Source organism: Onychostruthus taczanowskii, unplaced genomic scaffold (assembly GCF_017590055.1).
Source record: "Onychostruthus taczanowskii isolate IOZ18803 unplaced genomic scaffold, ASM1759005v1 scaffold11, whole genome shotgun sequence".
Lineage (NCBI taxonomy): Eukaryota > Metazoa > Chordata > Aves > Passeriformes > Passeridae > Onychostruthus > Onychostruthus taczanowskii.
The window spans coordinates 10,455,651-10,469,396 of NW_024497629.1; the positions used below are offsets into that span (position 1 = coordinate 10,455,651).

General features: G+C 39.4%; 1 protein-coding gene across 3 annotated transcripts in view; it reads right to left on the reverse strand.

The window, feature by feature from the left end:
• Positions 1-13,746, reverse strand: part of RNF144A (ring finger protein 144A) — a 58,954-nt gene that overhangs the window by 3,933 nt on the left and 41,275 nt on the right. The window contains exon 8 of one of the 3 annotated variants that reach the window (XR_005953793.1): positions 7,474-7,696. Coding sequence is in view for 2 of the 3 variants with exons in the window: in XM_041419810.1 (XP_041275744.1) it covers positions 12,403-12,534 (132 nt within the window). In the remaining variant the exon portion in view is untranslated. Of the gene's footprint in view, positions 1-5,001; positions 7,697-7,756; positions 12,535-13,746 lie in introns of those variants that run through there. The other 2 variants (XM_041419818.1, XM_041419810.1) reach the window with 2 other exon arrangements.

Here is a 13,746-nt window from a genome sequence, read left to right on the forward strand (position 1 = left end):
TTAGCTTCTGGAATTTCCAGTCATCAGCACATATTGTGCAACAGCTCCAGAAATTGTGTTGAGATTCCAGAGGTAAATAAGTGTGGAGAAACTTAGGATCAAAGTGTCCTGGAAGTAGCTCTCACTGCATGCAAAGGCTTGAACAACAGTGATGTTCACAAGCTGCAGGACTGCTGAGAGCCTGACTTCTGTGGGTTATTATCCCAGTTAAAGATCTCTTTTACTCTTCACTAAGTCAAGAATTAAATGCATTGTGACACCTGAATAGAGGTTGTTAGGTTTTTTGGTTTTTTTTCCCTCCCAGATAGATATAGTTTTGCATGCCAATAATAAAAGTGTTTCTCTTTCTCATTAAAAAAAAAAAAAAGAAGAAAAAAAAAAAAAAAGAAAAGCGAGAATATTCTGTTTAGTCAATGGTAGGTTGTTTCTGGGTACCTTATCAGACTGATTTGGCATAAAGGAACTAAGCTGCATGCAAAATACTTTGTAAAAAACAAAGAATAAAGTTCAACACCTTGTTGTCTCTATTATTTATTCCAAAATTCTACTTTTGGAGATTGTGCTGTATCTCAGATTTGATTTGTTTTGGGATTTTTATAAAACATATTGGTTCTGGTGATCATAGTGAATGAAAACTTGCAGACATGGATGTTTATCATTCAAAAGACAAAAAAGATGGACATAGCTAATCCAGAATCTCCTTTTTCTTTATGATTAATGCCTTTAAACCTCCCATGATTTTCCAGAAGCTGCCTCATAAATGGGTCACTCACACATGGGAACTATTTCTGCATTACGCAGAACAGAGGCTGAAGGAATGTGCTGCAGGGTTTCTCAGTCTGCATTTGGTCCTTCACAGGATGCACAGCACGCCTGCAGGTGGAAGTGCAAAATGGACTTGCTGGTACAGATTTGCAGGTGAAAATTTGCAACGCAAAGTGATGGCTTTCCAGGTGTAAGAATTCTATCTAATGGTTAAAAATGGAATTTGGTCCTCTCTATGTAAAAACTGTACAATATACGACTCCTTAGCAATGCAGAGCAGAAGAGAAAAATTAATTTAGTACTTTGAATGAGGAAGTAAAACACTTGTTAGGCTGGAAAGTCTAACTGAATTTTTATTGAGTTCCCTTTGTGTATCATCAAGGTATCTTTCAGGTTAAGGCATCACCATATTAAAGCAGGTACTGAGCATTTCTCAGATGAAACACATTCTCATATCTGATTAATAAGTCATAAATAAAATCTTTTTAGGGAAATTGTTAACAGTAATAGTTGTAGAGCTATTCCTGTTAAAAAGAGCATGCTTTGTTTTACTCTTAAAATTTACTAAAGTTTAACAAGATCTGTTTCACTTAATCACTTCCTACCTCTTCCTGCTTTTCCCTTTGAGTATTCTTTGTCTCATCTCTCTGTAATAGTTCAATTTTCATTAGCAGCTAGCTACATATTCAAATTATTGACCACAAGATCTTTACCAGATAAAGAAAAATCCGTAGTAGCAAATAGCTCCTCTGATATTGCTTTGTCAAAAATAAATCAGGAGGCCAGGCTAAATCAAACATAATATAAGTAGAGCCCGTCTTGCCTGGATTATAATTAATTTTGAATTCCTCCTGTTGCCATGACACCATGCATGAAAAGAAATAAGCCAGGCATTGTGCAGTACTCAAGAGCTTGTTGAAATTTTGGGGTTTGCTTCTTATGTTTAAAACAGGAAGAAAATAGTGAAACAAAAGCCAGCAGTAACACAAGAGATGTTATTCTCTCTGTGAGGTGAGAGAGGGGTACATGGCAGATATCTTTTGAAATTTAGCTTGTTGAAGGGAATAATAATGAATTTGAGATATTAGCTTAAATTTCCTGATTCTGCTCCTGACAAATCAAGTGATGATCACATTTTCTAATCTTTGTGGACTACCTTCATTTAATATTCCTCTGTGGCCACCCCCTCCCAGCTTCTTCAGGGGCAGCAATTAGCCTGTGCACCACACACAACCCACACACTCTTCACACAAACCTTATGTTGAGCCTTCAGAAGCTCTTCAGAGAAGTCTGGAGAGAATGAGTTCTTCAGGTGGAAAAACATATTGTACACAAAGGACATACAGGATACTCTAGAGAGGAATGATTTTTTCCTGAACATCATGTTGTCACTGCTTTTATGGCTTTTAAAGAGATTATGATACTTTATTGTCAAGAGAAAAAGATGTTCTTCTCCCTACTGACATGTTGAGTGCTCCTTGTATCCAGAAGCTTTGTTTGTAGTGCTTCACATGTGGTTGTTGAACACAGATACATAAAACTCTACAAAACCCTTCCATTGGAGCATTGTTAGCTGTTTTATTGGCAAATCCCACCTGACATGGCCTCCTGAGAAAAACCAGTGACTGTTGCTTGAAGAAACACCACAATCATTTCCGTGGGGTGGCTGCCCATATCTGTTTGGAGATGGCCATGTCTGAGCAGAGACAATCATGATCATTGCTAGGGAGCGCTCCACAGTGCTGTGAGCTGCATGAAAAGGGCAGATAGGTAGCTCTCAGCTGCTTTGCTGGCACTGCATAGCAGCTGGAGCTCCTCTGCAAGCTTCATATTTGAGTTGGAGTAAGGAAAGTCATAGTCTATGCAGCTGAGAGCATAGTTATAACCTTACTGAGCTGTGCTGACAGGCTGCACGTCTGAGGTTGCTGTCAAAAACTTTAAAGATTTTAAGTACTGTGTGTCCTGAAGGGTCATTAAGGTATCCTGTCATTCAAAACAAACGTTGCTGCAACCTCAAGCATTTCTCATTTTCTTTTCCCTAACAGCCACAGCTTTTCCCTGCAGCTTCTGGCCAGACGCTGTGGCTCAGACAGCATTTTTCCAGGCTTAATGTTAAAAGCTGTGAAAGAGAGATGGCTGCACCCAGCAGAACTCTTTAGGTTTAAGGAGCCCTGGGATGTCTCTAGAAGGACAAAGGATGTTGTTTGCAGGTGCTGTAGCTTTTCACATTCAGTTTATTTCCACAGCACAATGGCAGAGAAAATATCTGGGTTAATTCTCTCAGTCTTAGGGCACAGGAGAAGCTGAGTCAGAGGGTCAGCTCTCACATAAGGCACTCATATTTTAACCCAGCCACAACCTTCCTCTGCCTCCCTTACCAAGTCTTAGTTGTAAGGAAATGCTAGCACTTGACTGCAGAACCTGCAATGCAGCACATCCTGAGATCACAAGTGAAAGGATAAAAATTGCTGGTAAGGATGATTGCACTGAGTACCAATGTACATTTTAGTCACAGAATAGGTAGAGGTGACAGAAAGAAAGATGCAATTTCTCACAGCCTCTCCCTCCAGCTGCTCTGGATGTCTCTGCTTTCTGATTCCAGTTGCGGGAAACAGCAACATAGCACACACCCCCTCTCCCCCTGATTTGTATCTTTCAAGGGCTATTTTTCAATTCTCTGCACCTAGAAACACTACCCTCCTCCTGGGAAGCCAGGAAAAGCTGCAAGGAACACTGAAAGGCTGGAGGCATCCTGCACTCTGAAGATTCTCAGTCTGTAGCCCCCTGATTGGTGTTGAAGGCTGGGAAAATCTGCTGAACAAAATGCATGGATATGTTGGGACGAAAGTGTTAGTGGTCTGGTAAGAGACACTGTGTTACCCCAATCCTCTAATTGCTCTGCTTCACCTGATAAAATTTCAAGGTTCTGAAAAGGAAAAACTGATTCAGCTCAAAACCATGCTCCAAACACATCCCTAACAGGCTGTAATTAGCATGAACTCCAGGAGTCCCTGGAATTCTGTCAGGAAGATGGTGGCAACCAGGACTGCACATTATATCTTTCTTTAAAAAGTTACAGTTTGTGTTAGTATTGGCAGGATTCTGAAACAAACCTCTAGTCACCAAAAAATATGAGAAATCAACTTTTCACTTTGCTCCACTCAGACATACTCGGTGGCTGGGCAGGGGTAGGAAGACACATGAACTTTGGAATGTATATAAATAGAGAGGTAAAGGCAGAAGGACTCACAACAGCTTTCCCGTTACATCTAGCCACCCCTGCCAAACATGTTGACTGCTGAATGGATGGCTGGAGTTGTTTGGACAGTTGCATTGTTTCTGCTGAACATCTGTATTAAAGAATACAGATACAACAGCAGGCGTGGGTAGGAAGAGAGAAAATAATTTGGCTGAGCTACAATATCCACCCATTATAAAATATAGAGAAGATGCACTGTTATTAGCCAAATCTTACTCTGTTTGTAACCAATTGATTTTAGTGTTCCCCCCTCTTCTCCCAGTGAAATCAGTGTTTTTTGAACTTGGCATTTTGAAAGAGACCTCTGCTTTGCACCTCTCATTTTACATTTGCAGACTGCAACATCTCTATATCTGCTTTTGAAAGTTCAACACTTGGGCTTTTTCCCTGTCAGAAAAGGTTTATACATCCTCAGAGAACAAGAGCAATAATGTATGTTAATATCAGAGACTAGAACAGCCCCAGCAGTGCGAGCAGACCCATCATAACATGGTTATTTTTAGCCCTATCTTTACAATTAGCTCTGCAGAGGCTTTGAAATACAGACTTTACAAGTTCGAGGTAGAAATCTGGCTCCCGGGATTTCTCCCGCAAGGCAGCCCCGCGGAGCTGCGCTGATCGGCGGCTGCTCCCTGCTGGCTGCCGGCGGCGCCGCTCGCTGCCCGCAGCCCCTCCGGGGACTCTGCTACGGCAGCTGCAAGAGTTTAGCCCTATTCCAGCTCAGAAATCCCTCAGTCCACCTGTGCCCCTCGTAGCAGTTACATGGGACTTCAACAAAATGAGTCCACTAAGGCAGGAAAATGAAGAAACGCTGCACTCTGCTCATCTGCAGAGGGAATTTTAAATGCAATTTTGCACAAGCTCATGCATTTCTTCTGCAGCTAACGCCTAAAATGACAGTGGCATTCTCAAAATACAGTAAGACCTCAGGATTATGTGGCAGCCCAAGTATTTCTGCCACCCACCAAAACATCACTTTGAGGGAGCAAAGAGGAAAAAATAAAATGTGTGCTTGTTTGTAATTGTTCTCAAGAATAACATACAGCAGTGAGATCTCAGGAATGGCTGAGCCTACATCTTTAATTTAGACTGGTATGAGGAGGTCAGGCCTACAGAACCTGCTAAATGATTGCATTTCCTACAAAATTATGCCATAGAATAATGGCATATTTTTTATAAATATAAAATTTAAATATAAAATAATGGCAATAAGAAGATTTCTTCTTCCTGTAGTCATACGAGTACACAGACTAGAAGATACATTTGACACTAAAGGAGATGCTGTGTATAAAAATTAAGTACACATCAGCTAGACACAGATATATAGATCCAGATTTTAGAATACTGCACTGAATTAGGATACCTACCATTTACTCCCAAGGGCTCTCTTTATTTGGCTTACAGTGTTTACTACATTTTTGGCTTTAAAACCCAAACAAAAAAAACCAAGGAACATGGGAATAAATTCACAGGTAGCACACACAAGTTGACATTGTTCTCTCTGTGACACACCACAAAAGAACAGGACTCTTTTAAGTGCATTTCCATTGCTTGCATCTGAGAGTTGGTTTGTATGATTTACAGCATCTAAACATTTTGTATGTGGCACACTGGTGTTAAGTTATGGTCATAACACACAGAGCCATCTGGAAATACAAAGTAACCTGGTTCTGATTTGTACCACCAAGTTCTGCTCTGGTGTCTGAAAGCAGTCCTTGTGATAAGGCACTCTATGACTGCTGTCCTCAGTTTTAGCCATGTAAAAGTTATACACCTGGACAAGGACAGTTTAGACTTCTGCAATCAAAGCATATTGGAAAAAAAACCCCACATGTGAGAAGCAGCTTGAGAGGCTAAAGAAGTTAATTTATCTAGACAACAACCTTAGTGAAAGCAGTATAGGATGGGAAGGGAGATGTTCAAAAAAACTCAGGAGATGTCTTTGCATTAACTACCACCAGCTGAGGCCAGACACACATATGTCAAGACACCTCATACTTATGTGATATCAGATACTACAGGTTGAATCTTGGTTCCCAGAGCACAGAATCTCGGTAGCAAAGGCTTCCTTGTACCAAATAGCCTTACCTGTCACTCTCAATATCAATGAAAGTTTCATTGGTTTCAATATATCCTGCATGAAATAACTCCTGATATAGATGCAGGGCTGACAGGTCAAGTACCTATGGCACAAAATCTCTTATGAGGAACTTCTCACCTGATCTTCAATTAAAAAGAAGAAGAACAAAGGTGCCTTGTGGACGCTGTGGATGCACTGTGCTCACAAGCTGGTAGCGGCAATTTCTAGCACTGTCCTCCATGCATGTGTGTGTACACAATACCAATTCCATTAGTACCACTGTAACTAGCAGAATGCTAGAATGAGCACAAGGGTTTTGTGCTATGCAATTCTCTTGTCTCAATCTTTCAGTTCTTACAGGACAGTTAATTATATGATTTTGAGCAGAACGCTTCCATCCAATGCCCAGATACACTTCAGGAGCTGTTTTGGGGCTGCAGTCTCTCCTAACAGAACTTACTAGTACGGACGTGGTTCAGTTCTGGCATCTGGATGATCCTGGACACTGTTTACTAGAATATGTATGTGCTGTAAGTTTGCCACTTGAGAATTCAACTCAAATTTTCTAATTTTAGACAGATGACTGTTACTTCACCTAATTTCTGCAGTGCTTGATTCTCTGATGAAGCCTTGCTGTGCAGAAACCCAGTCACACAGCTGAAAGGCACAGGTTAGAAAATCCTTGTATAGCAAGGGAGGCTGAACCTGGTAGAGAAATAGAGGGACTGCCCAGAAGCTAAAGGTCACTGAACTACACTATTATTGCACATGACTGAGAAATAATCCTACTCTCCAAGAGAGAGTAAACATCTGTTCATTGGAAGCAACACTATGTGGGAGCAGCAGAAAGCAAAGATCATTATTAACAATACCTGCTCCTAGAAGTCAAAACACCTTGTGGCTTTTATACACTGTTTTCTGCCCAATTAATTGAATAAAATATCTAACTTGCTCTTACCTTTATGAATAAAAATCATTATGCTCCATCAAAATGAAAGAAGAAATTAGTAGCAGCTATTACATGGCCTTTTCTAAAGTTGTCAGGTAGAAAGAACATATATCCATATTCTTTATGCACACCATTTTCTTGAAGAAATTGTGCCTGTGCTTTTTTTACAGGTACGGACAAATTGTATCCTAACAAATGAGAAATAAACTGTGGGAACTAAAGGAAAGTGCAAAGTGCTTGTTGATGGAGTCAAGAACATGAGAATTCATTACCAAGTGTCAGAGATTAAATATGCTCAGCTATTCAGGAGATTGGGCTTTGCTTTTAAGTTTCTCTTCCACACCAACAAGGGGGAGTACAAGCTGCTCGCAGACACCTGCACCAGACCTAAACCTATTGTGCAAGAACATACACACACACCTCAGTGATCCTTGGGGCAGCACGTTCACTTGCCAAGACCATCCATCCATGGACTACAACTGGAGCTGGATCAAGGATCCAGCTGTGCATCAATTAGTTAGTTTTAGAGATATCCAGATTCCCTCTTCTAGCTAAGCTAGGAGATGATGAGTCAGAAACCACAATTATGTCCAGAATTGTGGCAGGAGGTCTCCAGGCCGCAGGCTGTGCTTTCTCCAAAAGCCTGAGAGGCAGAGAAGCACAGGGAAAAGTCACTACGAAGAATCACAGGAAACACATTCATTAAAATATCTATTGAAATTACAAATTAAACTCTCCAATATGATTTAAAGTACAAAACACCACATTAAAAGGCATTCAACAGCTCCTTTATACATCACAGTGTTAGTGGCACAAAATGCACTTACATTTCAAATACATCAACAACTATTTTTACACTGGTCAAATACATTTTTTATACATATGCATGACTCCTTCATGCTTATCCCTATACAAGTTTAAAATACATCATAATAAAATGATCAAGAAAGGTTCAGTTATGTACCATGTACCTGTACCTAATGTTCCTGGAATTCTTGTAAGATATACACAAATCAAACCAATAATGAAGACCACAGGGCTCTAAACACAAACAGCATGCTTTACTTAGTACAAGTGCATTAGCAATTAAGGGCTGATACAGGCTTTTTTGATGTCCTTAGTATCACTGTCATCAACAACTGTAATTTACTTGTTTTCCTCAGGCTTTTAGATTATGTACATGAAATGTACAAACTTTGGTTTTAAAAAAGCAAACCTGCACAAAGGTTTATGCATGCTGCACCTCACTGGAATGATAATGGCCTGCATTAAAAATATTTATTCCTATACGGTAAAAGGCCTACAGATGAAATGCACAGAACTTCATTCTAATCTTTCCCGCCCATAACAATTTTTTTTGTATTTTTTTTGTGTAAACACTTTGTATTTTTCTCACCTATGGATATTTTATCCTGTCAGCTCCATAAATGAGAGCTGTTCACTAATTTTGATTGTTTTCTGCATGTCAGGAGCTCAGCTGTAAACTGAGAGTTGATTCAGTCTGCTGTTATTTGGGATACTGCCTAATTTATGCACCAGCGTATCTGAAGAAAGACCATGCTTCATAGTATGTGGGGGAAAGTATCCTAAATTCTTGACATGCTAAAGTCAGTAGTAGGAGGCTTCAGGATGAATGCCAACATGAATAAAACTGAAATATTAACATAAAACATATACAGTAACCTTTTATATATAATTGTTCATAATTCACAAACTTTTAAAGAACCAATGAATTTGTCCTCACAGCTCTCCTGAGGTAAACACTGGCCCATTCACTTAAAAGATGGTTAAATTGAGATAAAAGGCGGTAAGTGACTTGGCCAATGTCACAGGGCAAAACCCAACACTACCACCATGGAAGATGAAGTGGGCTGTGTTCCTGATCTCTCTCAGGACTGGCTTCAGCCCAACTAACAGCACGGCTAGGGAGATGCACAGCCTCTGGAGGGGACTCCACACTCCCTAGATGTGCACGTGACACCCCAGAAGAACATGCAGATGATGTACCAGTACAGACTCCATTAAACAGCATTTGTGAACAAACCATTCACTCAAGAGCTGGACTCGATCCTTGTGGATCCTTTCAAATCAGAATATTCTATGATTCTGTGCCAATACAAACCCCCTAAATAATAGCATAACCATAAAAATGCAGCAGAAATCATGCTGTGATACTTATTTTTCTGGTGCAAATCCAAAAAGCCATAGCTGCTGTAACAGATTTTCATTTGAAAAGTCAAAGAAACAAACATTCCTTTTCCCATGGAAGGGGGTTTAAATGTCAGAGTTGAAAATTATGTATTTACAATTGAGTTTTTGGGGTATTAAATGTCACAGTATCAACATAAGCTGTAACATAAAAGCACCTTGATACATCACCATGAAAAGTTGCTACTTTGGAACCAAATCAGCATTAAAAATAATAATAGTAATAATAGTAATAATATTAACAACCATAAAAACAAGCAAAAAAATCCCCGAGAATACAGATGGAATGACATTTAGCAAACCTGAAAAGACTGGGTATTTGGTAAATATATGTAGGCATATAGTCTATTCCAACAGCTGGGATGTGAAACAAGAGCTGTGTCATAAAAATCACCAGTAGCAATTCAAGTATGTTGAGATCAAAGATACACTGACACAGTTTTCTAATTGCATATGATGTTACCTGTGAGTATCAATTATAAATTGTCATCTTAAAATTTCTCTATTTGCAAGTAACTTATTTATCTTTCTTTTTGCTTTTAAATCTGGAAATTCATTAATTCAGACAAATTATTAACTGGCTGCACAGCACTTTGGAAAAGTCAAGTTTTGCTGTATTTCAACACAAATTCTCTAAGAAAGGCACAGAGAAAATAAACCTCCTCATACCAGGACACTCAATACTGTTCACAGGCCAGTGAATCTCTCCTGTTTACTCTGATCACAGTAGGAGAATTGGTCATCAGTCACAGCCACAATACAGCAAAACCCCTAAGTGCCCCAACTAGAAAATTAATAACCCATGAAGTCTTTACATCCTATTGTCCAGGTTTTTCTCCAGTCAAACAGGAGTACAGGGCCAGGGAGGAAAGGCCATAGTTCAAGCTAACCTTCAGGAAGCTGTCCTTTGCAGAAGGATTTCCACCAATTCTCAACAGTGAAGCTATGACTCAGGACAACTCAGGTGCATGGCTTGGGATCCCTCTGGGAAATGGAGTGAGCTGATGTCAGAGGGAGAGAAGCATCTCCCTGCCTGCTGAACTCAGCAGTGCTTCACACATCCCTGGAAGCTGGCAAACAGGGATCAAATGCACTACCAGACTTCCCTACAGGTATTTTTGAACAATGAAGCAATTTTTAATAACCAAGATAGCCAAAATATTAGAGATACTCAGATAACAAAAGATCTGAGTGCATTGCCATAAACAAATCTGAAGATATTGTGAGTTCAGATTTGCTGGAAACAACCTATCCTTTTTATTCACATTACAGAGAACGTGAATAACTCATTAAAATCAAACCAAGTAAGTGAATTGCAGACAATCTCCGAGAGCTAAAATCTATGGTTTGATACAGTTTGAATTTGGATAGCACTAAACTTGGAAGATAAGGGAGGAGAATAGTTTTATAAAAATAAATTGGCCTTTTCAAAACTGTGCCCTACAATATTTTTATTTAACAGATACACAGTGTAAACCAAAAGCCAATAAAGAGTAATATTTGATGGCTGAGCTATGAAAACATTCCCAGCCTGTGACAGCAGCCAGAAGCAGATGCATTTAAGGATCTTAAGACATCTTCAGTGTAAAGTTATCCTGGCTTCAAGATATTCATCCATGTCAGTACATTGCTAATGGCAGTAATACATTATGAACAAAAAATGCAGTAAAACTTCAGTCCACAAGCCAATGAAAAGAATGTTTTCCTTTGTATTACAGATATACACATTGTTTCAGGTGCTTCACATTTAATGGCAAGAAGTTATTAGTCAAATTCTTGTTGGCTTTAAAGTAGAGCAAAATGTTTTTCAAAACAAAATGTCTAAAGAGAAACCTCAATGATGTAGTATGTTGAATAGCACACTTTACTACCCTGAAAACAGAGCACTGAATTCTGCAAAACTATCAAGTGATTAGTTTTCAAATAAAAACTTATTTTGTCACAGTATTGTTATTAGCACAATACACCACATATCATACAATACTATCTCTGAAAATGGGCTAAGTAGTTTATAAATGCAAAGCACAACTTCCACAAATATCTCAGGCATTTTCATTTTAACTACATGGATAACCATGATGAATTTTTGTATTTAAAAGGAAAGACTCATTGATAACCCAAAAGTCTGCTAAACAGTCTAAACAGTAAAGTTAGTCCTGTATTTTTTATTAATTGTCCTAAAGACAGAAACAAGCTATTCTGAATTTCCAAAATAATTCAATAGCACAGCTATTTACACATTTGGTTTAAATAGGATTTTATATATATATATATATCTATGTATCTATAAAAAAGATTAAGATACCTGGATTAAAAGTTACATAGCCCTATAAGTGTAGCAGAACCCTAAACAATAGCAAAAAATAATTCAGAAAAACACTAGTGGTCCAGGGGTAAGCAATACCATCACTGTATTTTTAAAAGAAACTTGATTAAATAGCAGGTTTGTGTCGTCACTCAACCTTACAGCTTCATCAATTAATTTTAAAATGTGGCTTTTAATCAAACAAATTTCTTGTAAGACTTTATAAAATTCGTGGAAGGCAGCAGGACCAACTTTGTCCCTCTGATCCTCCCCAAATTTCAAGAAAGGCATAGGATGGCCTATATGCACCTTACTAATGTTGTTATACTTGGAAAAACTAGGTACTAAAAAGGACATTGTGATGGCTTTAACAAAATCAGATGTGTAATAAAGTCACACGAAGTAGACTATCAGATTTAAATGATAGTCAACTCAAACATATGCAGGAATAAGACACCAAATTTGGAAGCAAACAGATATGCAGAAGTTTGTAGGCTTTTTCAGCTTGGTTTGCTGATGTCATTCAGTAGAGTCCCCAGTCCACCAGCAGGGCAGCACCAACCTTTTGCATTATTTTTAGCAGTCTCATCTCTTAATTTCAGATAGCTACCCTGGTCTGTGGTCTCCCTTTAGCACAAAACTTGCCTTCTATTACCTTCCTTGTCTGTTATCAAGTCATCTGTACAACAGTAGTAACAACAGTTCCTGGAATCAAGACTGTGTCAACAAAAAGCAGAATGGGGCAAGTAAGGCTACAGCAACGTAAGTGCAAGAGGGAAACATAACAGCAACAGTAAAATCAAAACGTGTTGTGATGAATCCAAGCTTCTCTCAGTCTAGGTAGGTAGAGGGTCATCATCTCCTTTATTACATTTGCACTTGCAGCACAGAACAAATGGTGTAGCAAGTAGAAGGAAAGGGGAGGCCACCAAAAGTAGAAGACCAAATCCTGCAAAAATGCCTACTACCTGTAAGAGAAAGGGATAGCATTGTGTCAGGGATAGCATTGCCTAGATTCTGTGTCTGCTACACTATTGCATCATCTGTGTTCATCAAAAAGACCTCAGCAAATGCCACTGACCTTATCAGAGCCAGAACTCCCCAAGTGTATACTACAGTCAGCTCCTGTGACCAGAAAACGTGAGTGAAAGTAGTGTAAATGTTCATGTCTTATGGCTCCTGTCAGAACTGTGCCACAGAACTCTGTTTTACCACACAAGGTGATGCAGATGGCTATTTGCCTTTTTGAGTTTGCTTATATCTCAAACAACTAATGAAGCAAATCTCTACTTCTTTTGTTGATCAAACCTAAATACTAAATATTGAAATCAAGGCTACAAAAAAGACTTCCACTTTCAGGTGCTCCATTTTTTTTTTGAAGAAAGCTTCAAGAAGAATTAGTCAAGGTGTTCAGAGAGTCTGGGAAGAATCCCACAAGGCCCCACCAGCATGCACTCAAGCTTGGGAATTTCAATCACAGATTACTAACACCAAGGACTATAGAAAGACTTTGCATTCGCAATGGCTTTTTGCAGTCAGACCTGAGCTCATGCTGCTGCATCAGGGCACATGATCTAACTCTTAAGTGCATCTTTTTCACTGCCATTTATTGACCACCTCCTTCCCAGCATAAGCACAGGACCATAGACTTACCTAACTGGTCAGTGTGACAAAGCAGTTAAATTTGGAAAATTATTTAAGAAACATTCAAGTTGAGCTTCATCGCCTGAGAAAGTTTCCCATTTGCCATAGGCAACTGTAAGAGTGATGCTGTGACGATACGGCCACAAATTATTTAAGAGAATAATTTGGATTTTTCATATGACAGTGTCTGTGAATAATTTTGAATAACGATGGCAAGAATGGAGTGCTAATACAATAGCAAAACCGCACAGCAGAAGGCAAAATGAAATTAGAGTGCAGCACTCATTAAGGATTCTTCTAGTCAGGGCTAGATATGCCACTTCAATTAGCTAGCAAATATTAAATTAGCCGCGGTACAGATGGGACGATGCAGTAGCACTTTTGCTGGCCACGGATAATTGGGTGTCATGATCGTGCACATGGCTGTGGGGCTGCGGGGCCGCGGGAGATGGCGCTGTGGGACAGCGGGACAGCGCTCCCGGCGGGACCGGCATCCCGGCCACGGCGAGCCCCTACGGCCTCGCCCTAGCCATTCT